We start from the raw sequence: 24215 nt of genomic DNA, 5'->3' as shown, positions 1-24215 counted from the left end.
AAATGCGTGACAATTGTAGCATTAATGACATGTGGGTGGGTATTAATGGGGTGGTTGGCTGATGGGCTTATAGTTTTAATGGAGTGTGGGTGGGTTTTAATGTTGTTGTATGCTGTATTTATGATGTCAGAGGCACGTGGGTGGGTTACGTGAGAGGTGAAAGGTCGTGCAATGGTGGCCATTGATGGTGGACACGTGTTGTTGGTAGAGGAAATCTCGTTATTAGGTGAAGAATCCATGTGAGGAGGGAGTAAAGTGTTAAAAGGGGTTAAGTTGTTTTTTGAGTGTTCAGAGTTGAGTTCTGAATCGTAGAGAGTGTTGGGAGGTGGGGAAAAAATGGGTGGGTTGTCACCGGAGTGGTGAGTGGTGGTGTTTTTGTTGCTGTGGTAAGGTTTAAGTAATACGATATGGAAGACCGAGTGGATTTTAGACGAGGGATGGAAGTCGAGTTCGTAAGCCACTTCTCCTATACGTTTGGTGACGTGGTATGGATCGTAGTATTTTCTAGTGAGTTTGTGGTGAGGCTCGGAAGAGAGGGACCATTGTCAGTATGCTTGGCGTCGTAGTAGCACCCAATCATTAACGTTGAAGACGTGACGATGTCGTGATTTGTTTGTGATTTGGGCCATGCGACGTTGAGTGAGAGCGAGGGTGGTCTTCAACCGATGCATTATCTGTGTGCGCTCTTGTAAGGTGGTGGTGAGAGCTGGTTCTATTGTTGTGCCAAGAATGTAATCTGGTATGGAAGGTGGAGGTCGCCCACACAACGCTTGGAAAGGTGTATTGATGGCGGTGTGGTAGGACAAGTTATACCAAAACTCAGCAAGGTGTAAGTACTTGTACCATGTCTTCGGATGGTCACTTGCGAAACAACGAAGATAAATTTATAATCCTCTGTTTATGACTTCCATTTCCCTATCTATTTGGGGATGATAGACGATGCTAAATTTTAGTTTGGTGCCTTGTAGGTGAAAAAGTTGCTTCCAAAAATTGTTGAGGAAGAGTGGGTCTTTGTCGGAGATGATGGATTTGGGAATGTCGTGCAACCTGCAAATCTCAACAGAAAAACAATTAGTCAATTGGGTTGCGTGAAGGAGGTGGGTAGTGCTATGAAGTGGGCAGATTTGGATAAACAGTCACATACAACCCATATGACTGTGGCCAAACGACGAGGATAAGTGTGTTATAAAATCTGTGGTGAGCTCATCCCAAATTTGGGTGGGTGGGGGAATGGGTTGTAAAAGACCCAAGGGTTTGGTGTTGATTGGTTTATTTTGTTGGCAAAGGAGGCATTGTTTGATGAATGATTTAACATCTCTATACATTCCCGTCCAATAGAAGGACGCGACTAAGCGAGCCATGGTGGCTTTAAGGCTGAGTGTCCAGCATAAGGTGTGGCATGGAACTCGTGAAGAACGGTGGTGCGTAGAGATCTTAAGGTTGACATATAAAGTCTTCGGTCGTGATACAAAAGGTCGTTTTTGAAAGGTATAGTCTTTGTTTTGAGTAGTTGTGACTTTTTGTACTTCTTGTTTCCCCGATTCTGACAGGTAATATGTTTTTAATTGCATGAGGATTTCTAGGATTAGGGAAGAGATGGCCAAAAAAAAAAGAAGTGGGTGGCCGAAAGAGGAAATTGGTTGCTTGATTGTGGAGGCCTGAGAGGTACATTATCTCAAAACTGTAACCAATGAGTTTGGTGGCCCATTTTTGTTGCTCAGGTGTAGAACATGCCTTGGTAAGTAACCCCTTAAGACTTTGTTGATCTGTGATAATTTGAAAATGAGTGCCAATTAGGTAGTGTTTCCATTTTTTCACTGCTTCAGTGATTGCAAGCATTTCATTAATATACGCTGAACTATTTTGTATATTGGGACTGAGCTTCTTGCTGAAGAAAGCAATGGGATGTCTAGCTTGGAAAAGATCCGCACCTGTGACAGAATTGGAGGCATATGTTTCAACCACAAACAGAAGAGAGAAATCTGAAAGATACAGTACAAGGGGTGTAGTTAGGGGTGTAGTTAGGAATTTCTTAAATTGTAAAAAGGCTTTTTCTGCCTCTTTATTCCATGTAAAAACTTTGAATTTTAGTAAATCCGTGAGTGGAGTGGCAAGAGTGGCATAACTACGTATAAATTTGCGATAAAACCCGGTAATTCCTAAAAAGATGAAAGACCCACTCTTCCTAATTGTTGAGGAAGAGTGGGTCTTTGAGGAAGAGTGGTGAATAAGGTGGGTTTGGGCCAAAGCAGGATGGCTTGGATCTTGTCTGGGTCAAAGGCAACAATCCCAGCTTGAATGATATGGCTGAAATAGGAAACCCTAGGTGTTGCAAACATGCACTTGGATTCTTGGATGTCTTGAAGTAATTGGAGAGTAATGGTGAGGTGTTGGATATGCTCGGGCATGGATTTATTGTAGATAAGAATGTCATCAAAGAAAACTTGCACAAACGGTAGAAGGGGCATTAGAAAGCCCAAACGACATAACTAGAAACTCATAATGACCATCAAAGGTTCGAAAAACTATTTTATGGCAATAAGTGGACTGTACTCTGATCTGGTGATATCTAGACCTTAAATCCAACTTAGTAAACACCATAGCTTTTGTTAGCTCATCCAGTAATTCATCAATAGTTGGAATTGAAAACCTATTTTTCACTGTAATAGCATTTAAAGCCCTATAATCAACATAAAAACGCCACGACCCATCCTTTTTCTTTAATAAGGATAGCCAGTGAAGAGAAAAGGGTTATTGCTTGGGCGAATAATACCTTCCTTTAACATTTCTTGGATGGGTGAAGTCATGGTATGTTTGTGGGCATGTGGGTAACGGTAGGGCTTGATATTTACTGTGGATAATTTGGCAGTAAGGGTATTTGGTGGTTGTGTGGGCCGTGGGGGTGGGGGGTAGGCCGTGAGGAATGGAAAAAACTGATTGGTAAGCATGAAAGAGGTTGGTAACGTGATGGTGAATATTAGATGGAGGTGGAGAATGAGAAGGGGGGTCTGGTTGGAAGACTAAGAGATGAAAAGATGTTACAGACTTGGTGTGTAAAAGGTGACAAATGTTGGTGGTTGAAACATGGTTATTCAAAAGCTTAGTGGTACCTTGCAGAGTGATGGGAAGGCCACTGGTTGAAAGAGAGTTGAGGTGTAGAGAAATTTGCTTGTAGAGGTCCAAGAGAACGTAACCAGTCCATGCCAAGGACTACATAACACCTTTAATAGGAATTAAGTAGAAGGGCATGGAGAAACAATGTTGTTGAATGGAAATGGTGAGGTTGGGGCATATGGATGTGCAATGTATTTTGTCACCATTGACAACCATTATGGAGAAGGGTGTGATTGGGAGAGTACAAAGGTTAAGAAACAAGGCAAGGCGAGGTTGAAGGATATTATGAGAGCTGCCAGTGTCGATTAAGATAGTGACTAGAAGACTGACAATGTAGTCTTGGAACTTAAATGTGTGGGTTGAAGGTGTGTCGGTTAATGCTTGAATAGATAGGTGGATGTGAGAGGATTCCACGGTTTCTTGGTCATTGTCTAAGGTGGAAAGGGTATCTGGTTATGTATATAAGGGGCCTTCATCTCCCAGCAACAACAAAAAACGTTTGGTTGCACATTTGTGACTAGGAAAAAATTTCTCATCGCAATTGTAACACAGGCCCACCGCTCTTCTCTCTTGAAGTTGCGCTGAAGTAAGTTTTTTATAGGTAGAGGTGAGGATGTGGATGGTGTAGCTGGTTGAAGAAAAGGGAGGCGAGGTGGGGGTAGCAAGTGTTGGGATAGCTGAGGCATAATTGCTGAGGAACGTATAAAACGCTTGGCGCTATTATTCTTGGATTTTAAGAGTTTGGCAAGACCCATGGCTTGGGTGGTGGAAGTAGGTTGGAGCACCCCTAACTCACGTTTGATTTTCGGAATAAGGTCCGAGATGAAACAATTTAGGATCATTTTTGGAGTGAGCCCTAAAACCGGGCATAGCTTTTCAAATGTTCTCTGGTATTTGGTAATAGTGTTATTTTGACGTTATTTGAACAGTTCCGCTTGAGGATTAACATAAGTGGAGGGCCCAAAATGTAGTTCTAGAGTACAACTGAAGGAAATTCAATCACTGAGTTGGTGATTTTGATACATCCACTTGAACCAACTTAGCATAACCACGCATATAAAAAGCCGCCATGTGTAGGTGGGACTCCCAAGCTATGTTATAAAATTGAAAAAACTGATCAGCTTTAGGAGTGACAAAGCGGCCTGACCTGCCCCGCATAGGCCCGCAAAATACGAGTTGAGTTGGCCTGTCTCGCATAAATAATGCGGTCTGGTTTTCATGGTCCGTCCCTCATGCGGGTTGGCCCGCATTACATAGGATCCAATTCAATCTTCCTCTCCTCATCCTCCTTCTCATCCTCGGTAGCAACAATGGAATTCTCACTCTTGTATCTGTTGAGGGTCCCTCCTCCTTCATCCGCACTTTCTTTATGATCAACACCGATTTTTCCTGGGTCCACCCAAGAGGTATCATCATCCCCTGCATCCTCATTGTTTTTCACTTTGTCATCAAAACCCATGTCTTTCACAATGGCCAGTGACATCAACAACCCATCAATGTCAAGAAAAAGACCACCACCACACATACACACAAAGAGAATGGTTCGAAAACACCCCCTTGGTGGAACCTTCCACAACGAGAATGAAAAAAAGAGAGGATACCTTAGGCTGAGAAAACGAAAGAGAAACCGCGATGGTGGAGGAATCGCGGTGGAGGATGATTGCAGTCACAGAGATGGTGGTGGTTCGCGGTAGAGGAATAGCAACACAAAGAGAGCTTTTTGTGTTTAGGGATTGAAATGTTGAAAATTCTTGATGAGAAGAGAAAGGTGAAGGGCAGCACAACACAACAACAAGATGGGGATTTTTGCTTGTGGGCTGACGGACCAGCCCGCCCCACCCTGTTGTAAGCCCGCACGGACTACAGGTTATGCAGGGCAGGCTTAAGTGGGTTCACGGGTCAAATAAGGGAACCTGCCCCGCGTTTTTCTATGTTGGCTGTGGGCCAGCCCGCGCAACCCGCCCTGTTTTGTTAGCCCTAATCAACTTGAAAGAGCCAATCTAAGGGATCCAAGCCATAAAAAAATGAGAGTTGTATTTTGGGTGGTCTTGGCATGGTTGGGAGAAGAATGTTGTGGGGGAAAGATGGTTGGAGTGGTAGAGGTGGTAGTGTTAGAGCCTGAGGGTGGGATAGGTGATGTTGTCTCTATAGAAAAAGGTATAGAAGGGTTTGGGGCCAGGTTGTTGTGTTGAAAAAGAGGTGTAGGGATGGCAATTAAGAGAGTGTTGATGGTTTGGGTGAGAGTTTCATGTTTTGTTTCCAAAGCTATTTGGCAGTTTTGTAAGGATTGGTGAAGGCTACTATATTGATTTTCATGATGTTCATGGGTGTTATGGAGTTGGGTTTGGAGGTTAGCTAATTTGTCTAGAATGGACTAGAGAGTTTCATCTAGGTCTTTGTTTGGTTTAGGAGGCATGGTGCACTATTGAGAAAGCACCAATTGATACGCGGTTGCTTAAAAAAAACAGCAAAAAAGAAAATGAACACCAGGCCTACGGACAGGGATGAAAACTCCCTAGAAAAACTATTAAAATTTGAAACAAACTTTTCCTCCTCTTTTTCTTTTAACAATGGTTTTATAAAGACCATTTCTCATTGGTAGACAACTGGCCTAAGCTAACATAATTTAAAAACAACAAGATCTTTTCAAATCCTCACAATCAGACAAAACATAAATAACCCTAGATGAAATCTTTTAGTCATGTGGGTTTGGATATCTTTCTAATCGGCCTATGTGGTATAAGGCCACTATCAAATGCTCTCCAGATCAAGGATCAACTTGTTTAATTCATGACACCTTATCACCAAAGCATAGAACAATTGTATTAAAAGCCTTCTCTGGCAGTTTTTTCTTATCCTACTCAACCATTGATGGATCATGCAGTGCTTCGAGAAGGCCTTATTGAACTAGAAGAACATAAATCTTTCACCACCATAATATGAAGTGACTAATGAATTTTTTAACCTCATATTTTATTAAAGTCATGCAAATAGATCCACATTCCACTTCAAGAAATTTTGAAGTTACTTATAGTAGAAATATGATAGGATATTAAAATTATTATTATTTCTATTTTTATTATTAATCTTGTATATTATTATTATTATTATTTTTATTCTTATTATTATTTTGCAAAAGGAATCCTACACAAGTTCCATAAGTACACCTAACCTTTAATCACTACACAAAAAAAAACATTTTGATCATATTAATATTATTTTTACTTCTATAATTATTATTATTATGATGATTATTACTATTATTATTAATAAATAATAATGATATTATAATCATATTAATAATGTTACTAATATTAGTATTGTTAATAGTAATTTTAATAATATTACTAAAAATATTAATAATGTTAATAATAATTAATAATATTAATAACATTATCAATAATATTAGTATTAATAATAATATTATTAATAGTATTAATAATACTATCAATAATACATAACAATAAAAATAACAATATTTTTAATAATAATATTAATGACACTTTTAATAATAATAAAATTAATATTCATATTAATAATATTATTAATAATATTAATAATAATTAATATTATTAATAATATTAACAATAATATTAATAATAATAATAACAATATTAATGTGGTGAAGGATAATATTAAAAATATTAATAATAAAATTAGCAATGATAATAATAATAATAATAATAAGATTAAATAATAAATAATAAAATAATTTAATTCTCGGAAGACATTGATAAGTATACAATATTTTATAATTCCATTGCATATGCCAAAAAATCACAAATTTTATTTATAGACACAAATGAATCCTAAACTTGTATAAAAAACATTAAAAAAAAATATTTGCAACTGATTTCTCACTCTATAATGTTTTTATATATATGTTTATTTTACATAAATGGATAACTAATAATCATGTTAGTAAAAATAAGATAAACAACTCATAAACATTGCTTTATGTTATAATAAATTTTAAAAATTCATCCAATATTTCTTAAAGCGTGTGACTCTATTTGTGAAAGTATTTAGACTAAATAAAATCTCAAAAACTTGTTATATCATATATTTATCAAACTATATAAGGATAGAGTTAAAAAGAGCAAATAGTTATAAATTTCAAGAAATGATATACAAAAATGTAGAAAATAATTTTTTGCAATTACATCAATGTCTTCGAAATGCTAATTACTACTTTAACCCTAAATAATTAACTATAACTTCTTAGATTGTAATTTCTTAACGGTATTTAATACTTATTTTTTTATTTTTATCAGATTTCACTACAAAACTTTCTACATTTTCCCCCCTTTCGTTCTTTTTCTAAATTTTTCCCGACACTTGACTATATTTTGTTGAAAATGTATTTTATAATTATTAAACACATACCACTATTAACATTATTATTAAAATATATGTTGAATTAATATATATATTAGTCTTCAAAATACTAATTATTGTCTCAACTCTAAACCCTCAAAACATATATAATTTTGATAAAATATTTTTTTTATCTTAATCTTAAACCCTAAACATATATAAGGTGGACAAAATAGTTCATTTTAATGAAAAGAAGTTGTTAAAATGGTTATAGAAGTTATTGAGATTCACACTTGTTTTGTGTGAAACTGATGCATGTTGGGAGCTGCAGAAACAAAGGACAGAATTTGCTCTGTTCAGAATGATAGAAAAGAATAATTGGGTAGGATTTAGCACTACAAGTTTGGTATTTTTTCCTTTTTGAACACAAAATAGCGGCTATGATTGATAGTTGTGGAGAAGCTTATGCCATATAAGAAAACATAGATGCACCAGATCTCATGCTTTCAAGGGAGGGAAGGAAGATACCAACCTTCAATCCAAACAGACCTAAAAACAACTCAAATCTACTTCACTCACTCACTGCAGAAGCTTCTCTATAACTCTTTCCACCTTCATAAATTTAGCAAGTGAAGCAAGAACCATTTTTAGTCCTTTGTTTGTTTGTTTGTTCATGCTGTTTCTCCATGGACAAAACCATGCCCAAATTCAAAGGGAAACTTGTGATGGGTGCAAATGGGCGCACCAACCCTTTGGTGTGGCTTGTGGCTATTATCTGCACTGTCATAGCTGTGGCTGTGGTGGTTGTAGGCATTGTAGTGTTCATTGGGTACATGGCGATCCACCCTAGAGTGCCTGTGATCAGTGTCACCAATGCTCACCTTGACCTTCTTAGAAATGACTATGCTGGTTTGCTCCAAACCCAACTCACCATTGTTGTGACTGCAAAGAATGGGAATGCCAAGGCTCATGCAACCTTCTCTGACATCACCTTCAACATCAGCTACCAAGGGCAGGACATAGCTGTGCTTGTTGCAGACCCTTTTGAGGTGCCAAAGAACAGCTCAAAGGACCTCAGCTATGTTGTTCAGTCATCATCCATACCCTTGAGTCCTGATCAAATGGAGCAAGTGGGTGATTCGTGGAAAAAGAATGAGATTGAGTTTGATTTCAAAGGGGCTGCAAGGACCCAGTGGAGGGTAGGTCCTTTAGGGTCTCTTAAGTTCTTGTGCCATCTTGATTGTGACCTCAAGTTCCGACCCTTGAATGGGACTTACATACCCTCCCGCTGCACCTCCAAATCACATTGATTCTTAGTTAATTTGTTCTTCCATTTTGGCCTGTCTTGCACATATTTTCACCCCCTCTATACTACCCTTTGTGTAGTTCATGTTTAGCCCTTTTTCTTATTTGTTTCACTTTCTTATTACTAATAATAAATGTAGATTTTCAGGTGATGAAATTCTGAATATTTTTAGTCTTTGTTTCTGCAGAAGTTCAAATCGTTCTTCATAACTCACCATGCATCTATATTGATACTGTCTAGGAAACTTAGTTGATAGAATTATTAATCTGTGCATAGATAGATATAGAACATGTGTTATCAAATTTACTATATGCATGTTTTGCAGGTTTTTCACCTACTTATATCTATATACCTTATATATTATGTAAAATTTCTAATATGCTGCATTGTTTATTGTTTTTCTGTATTGGTTCATCCCTGACAGAATGGGAAAGTAGAGATCATTTGCAGAATGGGTAGATTTTGGAGTTAATTCTACCTTTTGTTTAGGTTTAGAAGTACTCTTTTTGTCCACTAACCAATAAATGGGAAAATATTATGCACGAAAATTGAAATTATGGGCAACAAAAAGAATGGAAGAAACTAGAAAAAAGAGCAACATTCCTCCAACATAAAAAGTTGTTGAATATTTTAAGCCTTTGCTTTTGTTTTGGTCCCCTTTGCCTTTCCCTCGAGCCTTGTATGTTCTACGCATTTGGCACTCTTAGTTGTTAAGTTTCTATGTATTGCTCCTATCATAACACCTTTCTAGTTTTCATATAATGCTACAATTTGTGTGTAACACACTCTCCAACAAAACTTTACTCAAATACTAGTTTAAAGCTACCACATGTCCAATTACTAGTGCATAATCACCAAAAAAGTTTTAAGAAGAGTAATAAATCCGTTTAGTAGAGCTTCATAAGCCTTTATGAATAAAATAATGTGTCCTCTTTAGGAATTTTATGTAGTTTTCTTATGTTAGTTTAATGTCCTTTGACTCCTTTATATGAATGCATAGTTGATTTTTCTTCTAAGCAGTTGATTAAGGAGATGAGTTCATTTAAACAAGTTATAAAATTAATGATAAATTCAATTTTAAGAAAGGGTAATGGATAATTCTAGACATGAGAAAGATAAGATTATTAAAAAAAATCTAATAAATTAAAAAAAAGTTAATATAATATTATAATTTTATTATATCTTATTAAGATATGGTCTTATCTTACGTCAAATGATCAAACATTGAAATATAAATGAATCAATAAAAAATTTCTTACAGACCTATGAAACAATTAACTTCTTCTTCTCTTCTCGATATTTCTAGTTCTTACCACTATCTTGGGCTTTCGGTTACGAAATCCATTAGATTGAGCTTGAGTTGGTTTTCGGTTACAGGATATGGGTTTCCACTTTTCTACTGGGTCATGATTAACTCTTGACTTTTGGGTTCAAGATTGCTCTCGGGTGGGTGAGTGTACCTACAAGTGGCTCTGATGATAAAGTCAAAGTCAATTGGTTCAATTATCAGATAAAAATCACTCTATTTACTAGAACAGATCACCTATTTATAGTATTTATTGTTGGACTTTGACTTGTTTAAACTTTTACTTTTCGCACTATATTTAAAGTGTTTTGGACCAATTTATTGAACTTTGACAAAGTGTTTTTCTATTCTATTATTTATTTATTTTATTTTAACTTTTATCATGCAGATGAATTCTCGATCACTCGGTTTAAGGAGTACAAAAAATAGTACTATAAAATAATTTAATCTTAAATTTTTAATAATTTTAATATTATATTATAAATTATTCTAATAGTATGTTATGGCAATGAAATTTAAGTTTCAACTTTACAATATGACTAAACAACACCATAATTACATAATGAGAGATTACAGACAAAACACAAAACATCCTAATTCTATAGAGTTGTATTGGAATAACAAAATTCTGGTATTGGGCCTGGCAAGAATTAGTCTTGTGATATGAACCATTTTTTTTTATAGTTACACTTAAAAACTCCTTTAAAAAGTGTTGGAAGTTGGTGTAAATATCTATGGGCAACCTCTTTATTATTCCCATGATCAACTTCAGGACATGAAGAAAATAACATTTTAAACATTAAAAACAAACGACATAGGTTTTTCTCCCTTCTCCAACATCATAAATTATCATCGTTGATGTATTAATTTTGGTCGGAGATGGGTTTGGCATAGGTTGAGTTGTGCCACATTTGTCACCAAACTTAACTGCCCTTAAGAGTTAAATTGTTGGCTGTTCTTTTAAAAAAAAAAAACGAACTAGTTTTTTCTTAGAAGGGTAAACATATGTTGTAGATGTCTCATTTATTTGTTTCTCATCACCATTATTCTAAAACACTTTCAATTTTCTAAAACACTTTCAATTGTTTTTGTCGACCACCGTTTGGTAGTTTCTTATTGGAGTCACCTCCACTCAAGACACTCCTATATAATACTGTTTTACATAGTTATCAAAATACGTGTTTAAATATATATTTTTTTCTTTTGTATTATAATATAAAATTGTTTTTTTTTCAATTTTTTACATCATTTTGGTATTTATAGTATAGAAATGATTGAATGAGTTATTTTGTATGAAAAAATGGTTAATTTTATTTAAAAATTGATAGGTTTTTTTCAATATATTTTTTTTATTTGAGACTTATGCTCATTATAATTACTTCCAATAAGTTGGTAAAGTGAAATTAAACCAATTTTTGATACATCATTTCAATATTTTCAAACTACAAACACTTGGATGGTCTAAAGTTTGGATCAAACATGAAAACGAAATTAGTGTTATAATAAAAAAAATATTTAACCCTAATAATAAAATTTAATTAAGTTTTAAGTTTTTTTATAAAATGGATGTATTTAATTGAATTTTTATCTATTATAAGTATTATTTTAGTAATAATTTTATCACGTTATTTTACTTATATATTTTTATATGTTAAAAATGTAAATTTGTAATTAATATAAAATAATATTATAGTATAAAGTGACTTGTATTATTTTTATTAAAAATATGTTGGATAATAAAATTGTTATATTTTTCGAAAATATCATTACTTGTAATGAGCAAGGATTCTTGTCACCACAATTTATGCATATCACAACAATGAAAACATTAAAAATTATTTATTATTTATATTAAAAATTATATTTTTTTTATATTAATAATAAAATCTCTATAATTCTTAAGTGTGGAGGAACAATATACAATAAGATAAAAAGAATTAAATTAAAAAATATATAATTTTGAATTATTATTTTTTAAAAATTCAATCAAAAAAATTCAAATTTTTGAAAAACTTAGCTTAATTAATTTAATAATAATAATAACCCACCACTTCAAAAACACGTTATTAATACTTCTAAAATTCATTAATACTTCTAAAAATCATTAATACCAACGTATTTTAAATACATTACTTTTATCCCAGCACTTAACAAACAGAGTCAAATAATGGACGTTAACTTTTAAAAAAAATTAAAATAAAGAAGCATTAATATAAATCTTAAATTGGCACTAGAAAATTCAATTAATGATCTGTAGAGACAGATAAAAAGCATTTATTTTGGTAATTTTAAAATTCAAATTGAGAAAAGCAGATTGAAGTAATATGAATTAAATGAGTTAAGTCCACGTGGCACACACTTACCTCCTTCCATTTTGAATTCCACACAAACCTGTTATCATGGACCCCACCATAAAATCCTGCACCCCATTATCCTGACCGTTCGTGCAAATCAGAGCGTCATCAGCCATATAACCCGTAGATCGGACGGTCCAGATTGATCGAAGACGCTCTTCTCTACGTTACCCGATGCACACTATTTCTCTTGTTTTCTATTGCTACTTCATTCTCTTCTGTTCCAACTTTGATGCATAGTAATTCTTCTCTTCTCTTATTAAATGCCCATTTCTCATTCTTCTTTCAATCATCTTTTTTTCTGCTCACAAACCTTAACTTCTTTAAATTCTGCCACCCAAGCTTCAACCACCATTTCCAAGATCCTCCATTTCAACTACTTCAGGTTTTTCTCTTCTACCTTCTCAGCTTTACCCTTCACTCTTCACTTTCATTCTGCAACTTTTTTAAGCTTAGAAAACCATGTTGTTTTTTAACATAGTAGGAAAAACAAACACACACAAAAAAAAACAGTTTACTCAAAAAGCAATCATATCTGATACTGAAAAGGTCGAATCTGCCTTGCACATGCTGCATCAGACCCTTACTTTGCTTTCTCACACTTTTTGACCATTTTTCAATGACTCTGACTTTTTATCAAACAGTGTACTTTTTTTCAAAAAAATTGCTTTTTTGTAACGTATTCTACTGATATATATAGTGGGTGTAGTAGCTTGTGTACCCTTTAGTTTATTTTATTTTGTGTGCAAGAAAAATAAAATTTTTGAGGTGTTGGTGATGGTGGACACTGATAGTTTCTGAAACAACCTTGGAGAGCACACACAGAGAAAAGCATGTCGGTGGTTCTGAGAAAAAGACTAGGTTGCTGCACTAAGGAAACCAAAATCAGCATTGATTTTGATGTGCCAGAGAGTAAGTTCTTTTCTTACACACTCTTCTATCTCTATTCTTCTGTTTCTTTTCACTCTCAGAAACTTTGCTTCTCAGTTCATTTTTTTTTTTTGAAAGGCTTCATTATTTAGCTTCAAACTCAGTTGAATAGTTATATCATCATTGATCTTACTTTCAACTGCGTAAACAAACCAAGTGTGAGGTTTGATGGTGTTTTGAATATGAATTTGGGGTCTTTGTTAGTGATTTTTACTTTCAGTAGAAGGAAGAACATGTTTTTCTTTGACAGAATAAATATGTGAAGTGTTTCCATTGACCAAATTGTTTCCACTGAGGGACTCACATTTGTTTAAGCTTTTTAGTCAAACAAACAAAAAAACCAGAGAGATTTGAATTTGAAATGGACGTTTTTTGTTCATTTAAGATGATGATCATAACGTAGAAATCAATAAATGTAATTTTGTTTATCTTAATAAAACATTTATGATTTTTTTATAACAATAAATGTACATGAATTTAAACTGAAAGTAAGGATGTATAGAAAAATAAAGTAGTTAGTATCATTTTAAATTTTGAAAACAATAGATGCATAAAAATCTTTTCACAAATTAATAATTAAAAGACTTAATTACATTTTTATTTTAATCTGGATTTGATTTTTTAAAAATTACTTTAACTATAAATATAAAACATGTATTTTTACAAACTGAAAGACTAAATTACTGTAATTAAATATAGTTAAAACATACCATATTTTTACCAAGGTTCGGCACCTCCTTCTTTAAGCCATAACTAATTATTATTTAGCAGACTCAATAATCTTAAAAAAAATTATGTTCTTCTTCACTAGTAACTGACTTATTTCATGCTTCAATCACACAAAATAATACTTGTTGCATGCTTCATAAATAAAACAAGCTCTTTTTACTTTTTGTTAAAGCAAAAATAAATAAATAAATAAAAAGGAAAGTGTTCGTGTCAGTGTAGTTTATAAAGTTTACTTTTCAACTATTTATTTACACTTTCTGCTCCTGATTTATTTAAAAGTTTTTTAAAGAATAAAATTTTAGGAATTTTTTAAGAATTAAATTTTAATGAAAACATAAAACTCTAAAAACTAATATTTTAAATACTATTTCATCCTAACGATTGATTAAATGAACCATTCAAAAATAATGAAAAAACATAGTTTTTCCTGATCCAGTGTTTACTTTAGCAGAAAAGAACATGAAAATAAAAAACATAACTTTGAACTGTTTTCTTTGTATTTGTATTTGTATGTTTATGTTTATGGGACCCATTTGTGGGATTATCTTTTTCATCTTTTGGTTTCACTTATCTCTTCTCCTTCTTCTTCTTATCTTTATTTTGTTCCCATTTGAGTTGGAAGAAGTTTTTGTGTACCATTCTGTCATATCACCGAGAGCTTCTGTTTTCCATTTGAAGTTTTTTGTCTCACAGCATGCTATTCATCATCAGTTTAGGTCATCCATCATACTCAATTTTCTAAATAATTTTCCTTTTTCACAAAGCCTGGAAATTTGGTTACCCAATAAAAATCCCAGAACATAAATGACTTAAATTCTTGTCCTTGATGATAGTTAATAAATTATAAAATCTAGTTTTAAGCAAAAATGTTTAATTTATTAGGTATCCAATTTGAAAAAAAAATTACTTTTTGAGTATTCCAATCAAAGTAATCACTATAATTGAAACTTATTTTTTAAAGAATAGAATATTAGCTGAAAATGAAATATGGAAAACACCGTAAATGATGAGTTTTGCATGTGGGTACATGTGCTACATCTATAATGTGGACAAATTTGACCGATGGTTATACCCTTCTCTCTGGTCTGAAACTGAGAGTGCAATCGGTGCCTTATCTGGCACATCTAGGACAACAATGCCGTTGCAGTAGATTCTTTTGTTAAGCATTTCACCACTTTCGTCAGACAAACAGATATAGTTTACCTTAAAATGTCATTGCAAAATAAAACCTCTTTCTTTAATACTTGTGAGGATGACTAATATAGTCAATTAGTTTGTTGAGATGACCATAAGAGAGATGTTTGACATTTTAGTGGGAAAAAGTCATAAAATTCATCAGAATATTTGTGAACAAGTAATGGGTCAATTCATAATTATTTATGCTGAAGGAGAATGGTACAAGAACTCTACACTTCTAAAGATCCTAACTATTTGGGTCACTTTTTTGTTAAATAAGCATGCAAACAACTTGTAAAATGTTGCCTTGTAAGTTCAGTTATGTTTCTGATGTAGTTTGTGTTTGTTTGAATACTGTGAGAAAATGTACAAGTTTTCACTTAAGTAGTATCAACCAACTGTGATCTTTAGAAGAAGTCATTTTTATGTTAGAAGTGCTTCTCTGTAAACATGGTATTGACATATTTCCAGTTTTACATTACTTCATTGACGTATTCTTTCCTTTTTAACATTATTTCCTACTAGATTCTCATTTTGTTGTTGAGGATTTGGATGTTGTTTATACTGCTATTCAACAATAGCATAGCAAGTGCTGGAAATAATAGGAACTTATAATGTTTCAGGTATTGTGACATATAATGGCCTTGAGAGTTGCCCTTCGGACAATCGTTCTTATGGAGATGAAAGCAGAACGAGTAGAGGAGATGGATGTATAACTGATTCGTTTAATGATGATGACTCCAGTTGTTGTTCATCCAGTAAAGATGCTTTTGGATCATTCTCTTCAAAATGTTTGACAATGAAAAGAGATGAACATGGATTGGAAGAGTGGGAACTCTCAGAAAGTCCTCCAAATTTTTATCTTAAAGACAAGTCTGCTTTTGATGTCCAAAGTTCAGATGTAGATGCCATGAAGGAGAAGTTTGCAAAGCTGTTGCTAGGTGGTGATGTTACAGGAGGATCAAAGGGCCTCAATACAGCTTTAGCACTGTCTACTGCTATCACAAGCCTTGCAGGTTGGCTTTATGTGCACTTTTTTACACTATCTTTTGGTTTCATAGATAAAAAGTACATGTTGTTTATAAAATTTATCCTGGAGAAAAAGTGGACTCTGTTAGCATAGCTTTTATGTTAAAAATGATAAATATCAATCTTTAAATCAACCCCAGAATTCCACTTCCTAGAAAACATGTGACCTTGCTAATTTACCTCTGGTTACTTTTTTAAGAAAATCTAAAAGTAAGATGAAAATATGCAGTGACAGTTTTTGGTGAGTTGTGGAAATTGGAACCACTGTCTGAAGAAAGGAAGAGCAAATGGCAAAGAGAAATGGGATGGTTGTTGTTTCCAACCAACTATATGGTTGAGTTAGTTCCTGCGAAGCAAAATGGTGCCAATGGTGGAATCTTTGAGGTATCTTTAACTTAAACTGGATTGAAAAGGGTGGAATATTTTCTTAGATATCACATTGCAGAAAAATAAGGTAGCAATTATATCTTTGAACAGGTAATGACTCCAAAAGCCCGTTCTGACATCAAAATGAATCTTCCAGCACTTCAGAAGCTGGACTCAATGCTTATGGTAGGTCATCTCTTCATTCTCATTTAAGACCATGAAACGTTATTAGCCTGTAACATTCTGTTGTGTTCTGGTTGCAGGAGACACTAGAGTCGATGGTGAATACCGAGTTTTGGTATGCAGAGGAAGGAAGCCGATCAGAAGGGAGGAACACAACTGGAAGACAAAGCAAAAGATGGTGGCTTCCATCACCCCGAGTGCCAAGAACTGGACTTTCTGAAGTTGAAAGAAAGAGGCTACTTCATCAAGGAAGAATAGTGCATCAAATATTCAAGGCTGCCAAATCAATCAATGATAATATGTTGCTTGAGATACCCGTGCCAACAGTGATTAAGGATGCACTTCTGAAGGTAATCATCTTTAAATGTTTGAATTTTTATGCTTCTACCCTCAAGCAAACTGCTCTCCATTAAAGATGGTTGGAAGCAACAAGATAACAAAAAAATGGGGTAATATGGGTTGGAAGTAGATGTGTAAATGTAGCAGATAAGGAATTTTATGATCTTGAATGAAAAGAAATTATGTTCTAGTTTATGGAATATTATTTGCTTATAACATGCCCAAGAAAAATGTGTCTTGAGATATACCATATCATGAAGGGTTTTTCCTTTTTCTTTTTTATAAAGAAATATAGCATTCATAATGAACGGCAAACTTTTGTTCTTTTTCAATTGTAATCTTCATTTCCTAGATTCTAAATGTTTCTATGTTTTAGAGTGGAAAGGCAAGCCTGGGAGATGAACTGCACAAGGTTTTGATGGCTGAATCGAGTTCTGGAGAAGAAATGCTTAAAGCTCTAAATTTGAAATCTGATCATGCTATCCTAGAGACCATTAATAAATTGGAAGCTGCTACATTTTCATGGAAAGAAAGAATCATACAAGAAAATAGTGGCAAATCCCCTATTCGAACCCCATGGTCCTTCCTGAAGGACCCTGTGTCAGGTATAGATAAGATGGAACTGTTGTTGGAACGTGCAGAAACCCTTCTAAATCTGCTTAAAACCAGACATCCAAACCTTCCTCAAACATTTCTGGATGCTGCAAAAGTTCAATATGGCAAGGTAAGTTTCATAGTAATTTATATGTTTCATTTCATAGTCATTCTGATGGGGAAAACTTTCCTACTTAGGTTCATGTGTTTGTTTTATCCCCTTAATGCTGTTCATATTTTCTTCTTCCCCCCACAAAATAGAAACTCCATGTGAAATTAACTAGTGTGTAATTTAGTGTAGTAGTATTAATTTCTTTGAAACAACTTTTGTAGGATATTGGGCATTCTATATTGGAAGCATACTCTAGAGTTCTTGGAAGTTTAGCCTTTAGCATACTGTGTAGAATAGGAGATATATTGCAGGAGGATGCTTTAAGCAATCCCAATTCACCCATCTCAATAACTCACTCTCCTGGGACAAATCTCTCTGAAGCTTGGGTGGTTGGTTCACGTATCAGACACTCTTTAATAGACAAGATGAATGAGACAGATGGAGAACATTGTGGTTCCAGTTGTGGCAGTACTTCTGATGTAGAACTCCCATCTACTGAGGCCACTGCCAACATTATAACAGCCACTCCAAGCCGTGGTAGATTGTGGTGCATTGGTAGAAACTTGTAAAAATGTCTCCTCAAAATTCCTCAAAGTGGCTTTTGTAAATGATTCTTATTACCATATAAGTGGTAAACAGACAGTTTGCCTTACAAATTTTTGGTGCTTTTGTTGCCTAGGAATTTTATATCTTGTGCACAACAATTATAGTTGTAGATTGTGATTGTATATCTGAGTTTCTTCATGGCTAGGCTAGCAACTGAATATTTAAAGGATGAGGGATGATGTTTCAAAACACTTGTTGATCAAATTTATTGGATTTGACAGATCAAATCTATGTTTTGAACTTCATGCATGATGTTGATAATTCTAATGAATTTTGGGTGTGTGATTGAGAGATCATTTCTTTTAAATCATTTCCAAGTTTCAGAGATCATTAGATTTTACGTAATTCGAGCTTAAATATTTCATAATCACATGCATGTATCAGTTGTTGCTTGGATCCGGTTAGAGATCCACTATTATGATTATGATTGTTTCCTTTTATTTGATAGATAAACTTTGCCTAATTGTGCATTATTAATTTTCTGTTGTTATCTTATATAAGTTAAGAATTGTATTAAATTTGTTATTAAGAACTGTAATTGAGAATGTACTACTTATAGAAGAGAATAACAATTCAAATCTTTCATAACATGTTTAAAGAATCCAACTATATACCTTTTTGACCCACTTTGTTGCCTTGTATGTGAGTTGGAGTTGAGTTAATAATGACTTGGTGTATGTTAGGTTTAAAACTAATAAATTATCTATATTCATTTTTGTTACAAAATTGTGTTTTTCAATGCATTAATTAAAAAGAAAAGATTTGTTATTTCTGAAATAAAAATAGAAGTACTTATGAACTAGTTTAGTATATTTCAAAAGGTATGTAATATATTAATTTTTATTTATATGACACGTTAATATTTATATCAGTAGGAAAGTTTATATATAATATAACTTTTAATCTAACTATTAATTCTAAAAAATATGAATGCATCAAAAGATATTAAATAATATAACTTACATCAACTAATACAGTATAACTTTGATCAAATATTACATCTTTAATAGTTTTATATAAGAGATAATTATATTAGTCTAATCGTTATATTATAATTTCATATATCATATTTATTTATCTCAAAATTTATTAAAATTGACCAGTAAAAAAATATCAAATGACTTATATATTTTAATATAGTTTGAAGAGTATAATTATATCAATTCTGATCTATATAAAATTGAACAAGAATAAAAAAAATTATCAAATGGTTTACATTCTTGTATACTTTAAAACCTATATATATTATATTGATTTAGATTTATATAAATGAGAATTAAAATATATGTGAATAGAACTTCTAATAATCATGGTTTTGGAAAATTTATCCCCTTCTCTTATAAGTATATATATTTGAGGATTGAGCCTTTTCTTTATGTCCATTTTTTTACACCCTTCAATTTAACCTTTTCCTTCACCCTCAAGCATGTCATTTCATTCTATCTCTACCATTAATTTGGTGTCCATTGAGCTTTAGGAGTAACTAATGATTGAAAACAGTGACAATGCCAGCCAGCAGAAAAGGCCAGTAACAGTGGATGCTCCAAAACTGATATTCATCAACAACTACCCACTCCAGTTCTCTGTTGGTGTTGAATCAGATATGCATATGTCCCCTCTACAAAGTGGACATACCCTGTGCATAATAATATAAATGTTAGAAACATTCTAAGTCTCTTTGTTTGGATACATTCTTCATAACTACAAAAATCTTTTGTTTTTCTTCTTGTTTCCCTTCTCTTACAAGTATCTACGAACAAAATTATCCACTTGTACCCTTAGTTATGTTATGGATGATGTAGCACAGACACTGACACGGACACTGATACGACACGAACACAAAAGTAGTCTGGATAAATTTGAAGCTTTAATATACCAATATAGTGATCAAGAAAACTCAGATTCAAAATTTCTCATACCTGTGAATCTCCTTCAGCCACTTGTCTATACATGTTCTATGAAATTCGTGATGGCATGGCAGTACTCGCATGTTGTCTCCGTCCTCATACTCCACAAGGCATATATAGCATCTGTGAAAAAACAAAAGGATTATCAGAGTTGAAAATGTAAAAGTGATATCAAGTTGCACAAACTAGCCATAAAAAATGCCAGGTACAGTATCATTGTTCCAAGTAGTATTTTCTTCCTGTCATGCAAAACTTCTAACAAGCAAAAATCTATACCGTGACCAAAACCAGTGAACTTCTTAAGACACGAGTCTGCTTTTCCTTCTTTTAGTATTGGGAAAGTTCATAAAATTAACAGTTGCATTAGAATATTGTCATTCATGTTAGATTATATTATATAGTCAATTCTATTTGCATTGACTTGGGGATAATATCACATATTGACTACTATAATGGAACAAAAATTATAATTAATTAAGGGTACTGATTATTATGCAAATTATTGTTTTTGTGTTCTGTTACGTGATTTTGTAAATACTAAATAGGATCTATAAATACCAAAACCAAAATTACAAATACAAAAGGGAATAAAAGCAAAAATGGAGAATCCTAAAAGGCATTGGATAAACTCAAAGACTTACTGAGCACCATCCTCTTGATGCTTGTGCAACTTCTGATATAACTTGACAGGCAAGGAATCAACAACATCATTAGGTGCAGGAACAGATCCAGTAGAAGATACAGATGGGCGGGAAGATAAAACAACAGATTGCTGGTGAATTTCATCCAGAACCTAATTCAAACATATACAAAAGATTCAAATTGTATAAATATATTATCAGTGATCATCACAAATCAAAGTAATTAAACAGCACATTAAAATTACCTCAAATAAGGCTTCAGCAAGCATAACAATTCTTGATATGCTAGCTCTAGCACCGGTGTCGTCATTTGAATTAGTGTTAGGATTGTTGATTCGGCATGTACAATGACCATCTCTATGTTGACCAGACAAGATACATGATCTATCATGTCCAGAAAGATTTTCAAACCGGCTACCCAACCGCTGAAGAGCACGAACCTACACAATATTACATGTAAATAAGTAAAGGAAATATGTCAGGTATGTATGGATACTTTTAAATAAGTAGCCTTAAGTCTTAGTTTTCTTGTTCCTTGTTTAAAGACTTGTGATTTAACTATGACAACATAAATGATCAACCTCATTACTTTGTCGAATTTGGATTGTGGCTTTTCTTCTTTTCTTTAAGCAAAAAGACTATGAATTTTGCTTGTTAGCATGTTACTATATCATCAAATCACTAGTAGTTACTCAAAGTTAAAAATCCACAAACCTGGGACCGCATTCTTCTTCTCCGTTCAAGGAAATTGGACCTATGCTCCAGTAGATCCTGATACCTACCTTCTCTCAATCGTGAAGTCTCAACCTCATTGTCTTGGATACCAAGCATGGAGTTAGACATGGTAGAAGTAGAAGAATTAATAGTAGTATGATCAGATGGTAACACTCTTGAATCTCCCTCCACCGATTGCCTCTCAATATCCTGGCTATGGAGGCTACCATTTCTCAGCTCTCTTTCCTGTTGCAGAGGGCAAAAGGTGAGGTCAGGAAATGTTGATCCACCAAGAACTCTATCATGAAGCCTTCCAACACTTAAAGTTCCGCTAAAAGGAACATTCTGTTCGACTGATTCTCGAGCGCCATTTTGTCTATCAATACGTCTAGTGTCAACAATTTCTGTCTCTGTTTGAATTCTTGGAGAAAATAAGTTCACATCCAGCCCTTCTCTTGTGGGAACTCCATCTGTGGGATTTCTCTGCAAGTTTGCTAGTGTACCTGATGTTGGGACATTTGACCTTAAACTATTAGAAGCATCTTCATGAGATTGTGCGTGTATTTGATTGAAAAAAGATGCCTGAAGCAGGTTATTGCATTGTTGTGTTTCTCTTCTGTCAATCGAATTTACAGGAGATCTAGGATGGAGATTACACTCATCTTCATTGTCAAATATTGAGAGACTTGCAGAAGTAACAGGATAAGGCCTTGATGACCCTAAACTGGTTGTTCTGCTAAGTCTGAAGCTTACACTACCAGGAATGAGGCTAAGCTGAGAAAGGAAATGACTTGTAGGGTTTAAGGAATGAGTTGAAGAATTATGAATAGTGCTGCTAGCAGTTCTTGATGAAGTGTTAGGGATGCTTGTTTCTCCCCATTCATGAAGGTCAATGTTAGAAGGCATACAAGTCATTTCCCTAGCTTTAACCTTTCTAAATGACTCTGTCTTCACCTCATATGAATTTGTTACATTGCCATTAGCATATGTAACATCACTGCCATTCACTTTATTCTGATCACAAACCTACAGCAAGAATTACAAATTCTGGTTAGGCAGTTAACGAGCACCATAAAACTATGTCTAAATCAACCAAAACTGCTATCAACATTCAAAACAAGATGATTATTCTGAAAATCAGTTTTTGAATAGAAAAAATTGAACCATTCCAAGTATTACTTCCAAGACAGGTTCAAAGCTTTAAGAAGACATGTCTTGACTCTTCTTAAAAATCAAGATAACTCTTGCAAATTAATTGCAGACCAGATGCTATGCTCCACAGAAACAAGTTCCTCTATCTTTTCTATTAATGGATAAAAAGGACGCAAGGTTCTCCAATAATAGATTTAATCACTAAGGTATACACACAGCAGCAATACCATAACCTCAGAAAAAACTAGTTACCAACTACTTTATATTAAAAACGGTGAAATTGAAGGTCGTGTTTTAAATCAAATAACAACAACATTAACACAACTAGTACTTTAACATCGAATAATAAACACCAGTACACCACCACTCCATGCATAGGAAAAGTGTCTTACGTCAAATAGCATCAACAACATTAACACTGATAATTTAACAACGTAAGAACAAGAATAGTACACCACCACCCCATGAATAAAAAATTATTTTTGCATACTTAATTAAAGAAAAACAAGCAGATAAAACGCATGAAAGTTTCGAACCGACGGTTATTCTAAATCCAATTCATGTAGCATTAAACAGAACGGGAAACTAAGTAGCTTCCGAATCCTTGGCTAGTAAAAAGCTCCATTTCACAATCCAAATAGCCTCAAAGCATATCGATCAGGAGCTTAAAGTCGGTAGAAAGTAAGAAAAGAGCAAAGACAATAGTGAGTTACCTGGTCTTCACTATCTCTGTCGTGAGAACCAGAAGTAGTTCCAAGACAATAAGATTGAAAAACTCTAATGCCCTTAGATCGACCCTTCCTTAAACTCCCCGACGAAGAAGAAGAAGAAGTGGCTTTGCTACCATTGGAACCCATGACACCAACAGCAATGTCTCCACTTTTCCAGTGACCCAATACACCAAAAACCAAAACCCAGAACTCAAAATGCCTTCTTTTTTAGATTCCAACGTGGGTCAGATCTACACAGAGGTAAAACTAAAGTTGCATTGGTATCTGAGACTGTGTAGGATTGAAGAAAAAATTGGTACAGATAAAATGAAAGAGGGTAGAGGCTACATTTTTAGGTGGTGATGGGAGTCGCTGGGTGAATGAGACAAAGCAACTCACTTGTTGTTGCGGAGAGAGGATGAAGCTTTTTTTCTAAGAAAGTATCTGATTTGTTTATTCAACCGTGGTGAGAGGACAGAGTTTTTCTCTGCAACTATTTTCTGATTCAAATTAATTTTGTACGTAGGCCATTGTTTGGTGGCAATTGCATAAAATTATAATTCCCAACAAGGTTTCCTCTTAAGTCAAGGTCCAAACACTTCCTCATGTATGGGTTACAAAATCATAGTC

At 33.9% G+C, this 24215-nt stretch overlaps 3 protein-coding genes across 7 annotated transcripts; 2 read left to right on the top strand and 1 right to left on the bottom strand.

The window, feature by feature from the left end:
• Positions 1 to 7715: 7715 nt before the first annotated feature.
• Positions 7716 to 8920, top strand: LOC137808602 (NDR1/HIN1-like protein 12). The gene has a single exon (XM_068609791.2). The coding sequence runs from the start codon at positions 8118 to 8120 to the stop codon at positions 8739 to 8741; it is 624 nt and encodes a 207-aa protein (XP_068465892.1). The 5' UTR covers positions 7716 to 8117; the 3' UTR covers positions 8742 to 8920.
• Positions 8921 to 12615: 3695 nt separating this feature from the next.
• On the top strand, positions 12616 to 18768 carry LOC137808601 (rop guanine nucleotide exchange factor 14). 4 transcript variants are annotated; one of them, XM_068609789.2, is made up of 8 exons: positions 12616 to 12782; positions 13192 to 13309; positions 15856 to 16248; positions 16491 to 16645; positions 16739 to 16813; positions 16891 to 17160; positions 17526 to 17873; positions 18077 to 18768. In XM_068609789.2, exons 1-8 carry the CDS (start codon positions 12630 to 12632, stop codon positions 18422 to 18424), a joined length of 1860 nt encoding a protein of 619 aa, XP_068465890.2. In that variant the 5' UTR covers positions 12616 to 12629; the 3' UTR covers positions 18425 to 18768. The 4 variants fall into 4 exon arrangements, with proteins under 4 accessions (XP_068465890.2, XP_068465891.2, XP_090155979.1 ...); XM_068609790.2 differs by having other exon boundaries at positions 12680 to 12782; positions 13223 to 13309; XM_090299853.1 differs by lacking the exons at positions 12616 to 12782; positions 13192 to 13309 and adding an exon at positions 15456 to 15541.
• Positions 18769 to 19745: 977 nt separating this feature from the next.
• On the bottom strand, positions 19746 to 24141 carry LOC137808599 (uncharacterized). Of its 2 annotated transcripts, XM_068609788.2 has the most exons (7): positions 23934 to 24040; positions 23589 to 23836; positions 21724 to 22749; positions 21255 to 21449; positions 21010 to 21161; positions 20381 to 20491; positions 19746 to 20097 (listed from the first exon to the last, which is right to left on the bottom strand). In XM_068609788.2, exons 2-7 carry the CDS (start codon positions 23730 to 23732, stop codon positions 20028 to 20030), a joined length of 1698 nt encoding a protein of 565 aa, XP_068465889.2. In that variant the 5' UTR covers positions 23733 to 23836; positions 23934 to 24040; the 3' UTR covers positions 19746 to 20027. The 2 variants fall into 2 exon arrangements, with proteins under 2 accessions (XP_068465889.2, XP_068465888.2); XM_068609787.2 differs by having other exon boundaries at positions 23589 to 24141.
• Positions 24142 to 24215: the final 74 nt, after the last annotated feature.

This window comes from Phaseolus vulgaris, chromosome 3, assembly GCF_051622355.1.
Source record: "Phaseolus vulgaris cultivar YP4 chromosome 3, ASM5162235v1, whole genome shotgun sequence".
NCBI lineage: Eukaryota > Viridiplantae > Streptophyta > Magnoliopsida > Fabales > Fabaceae > Phaseolus > Phaseolus vulgaris.
Note: the sequence above shows the minus strand (reverse complement) of the source record. Positions and strands in the feature narration are given on the sequence as shown.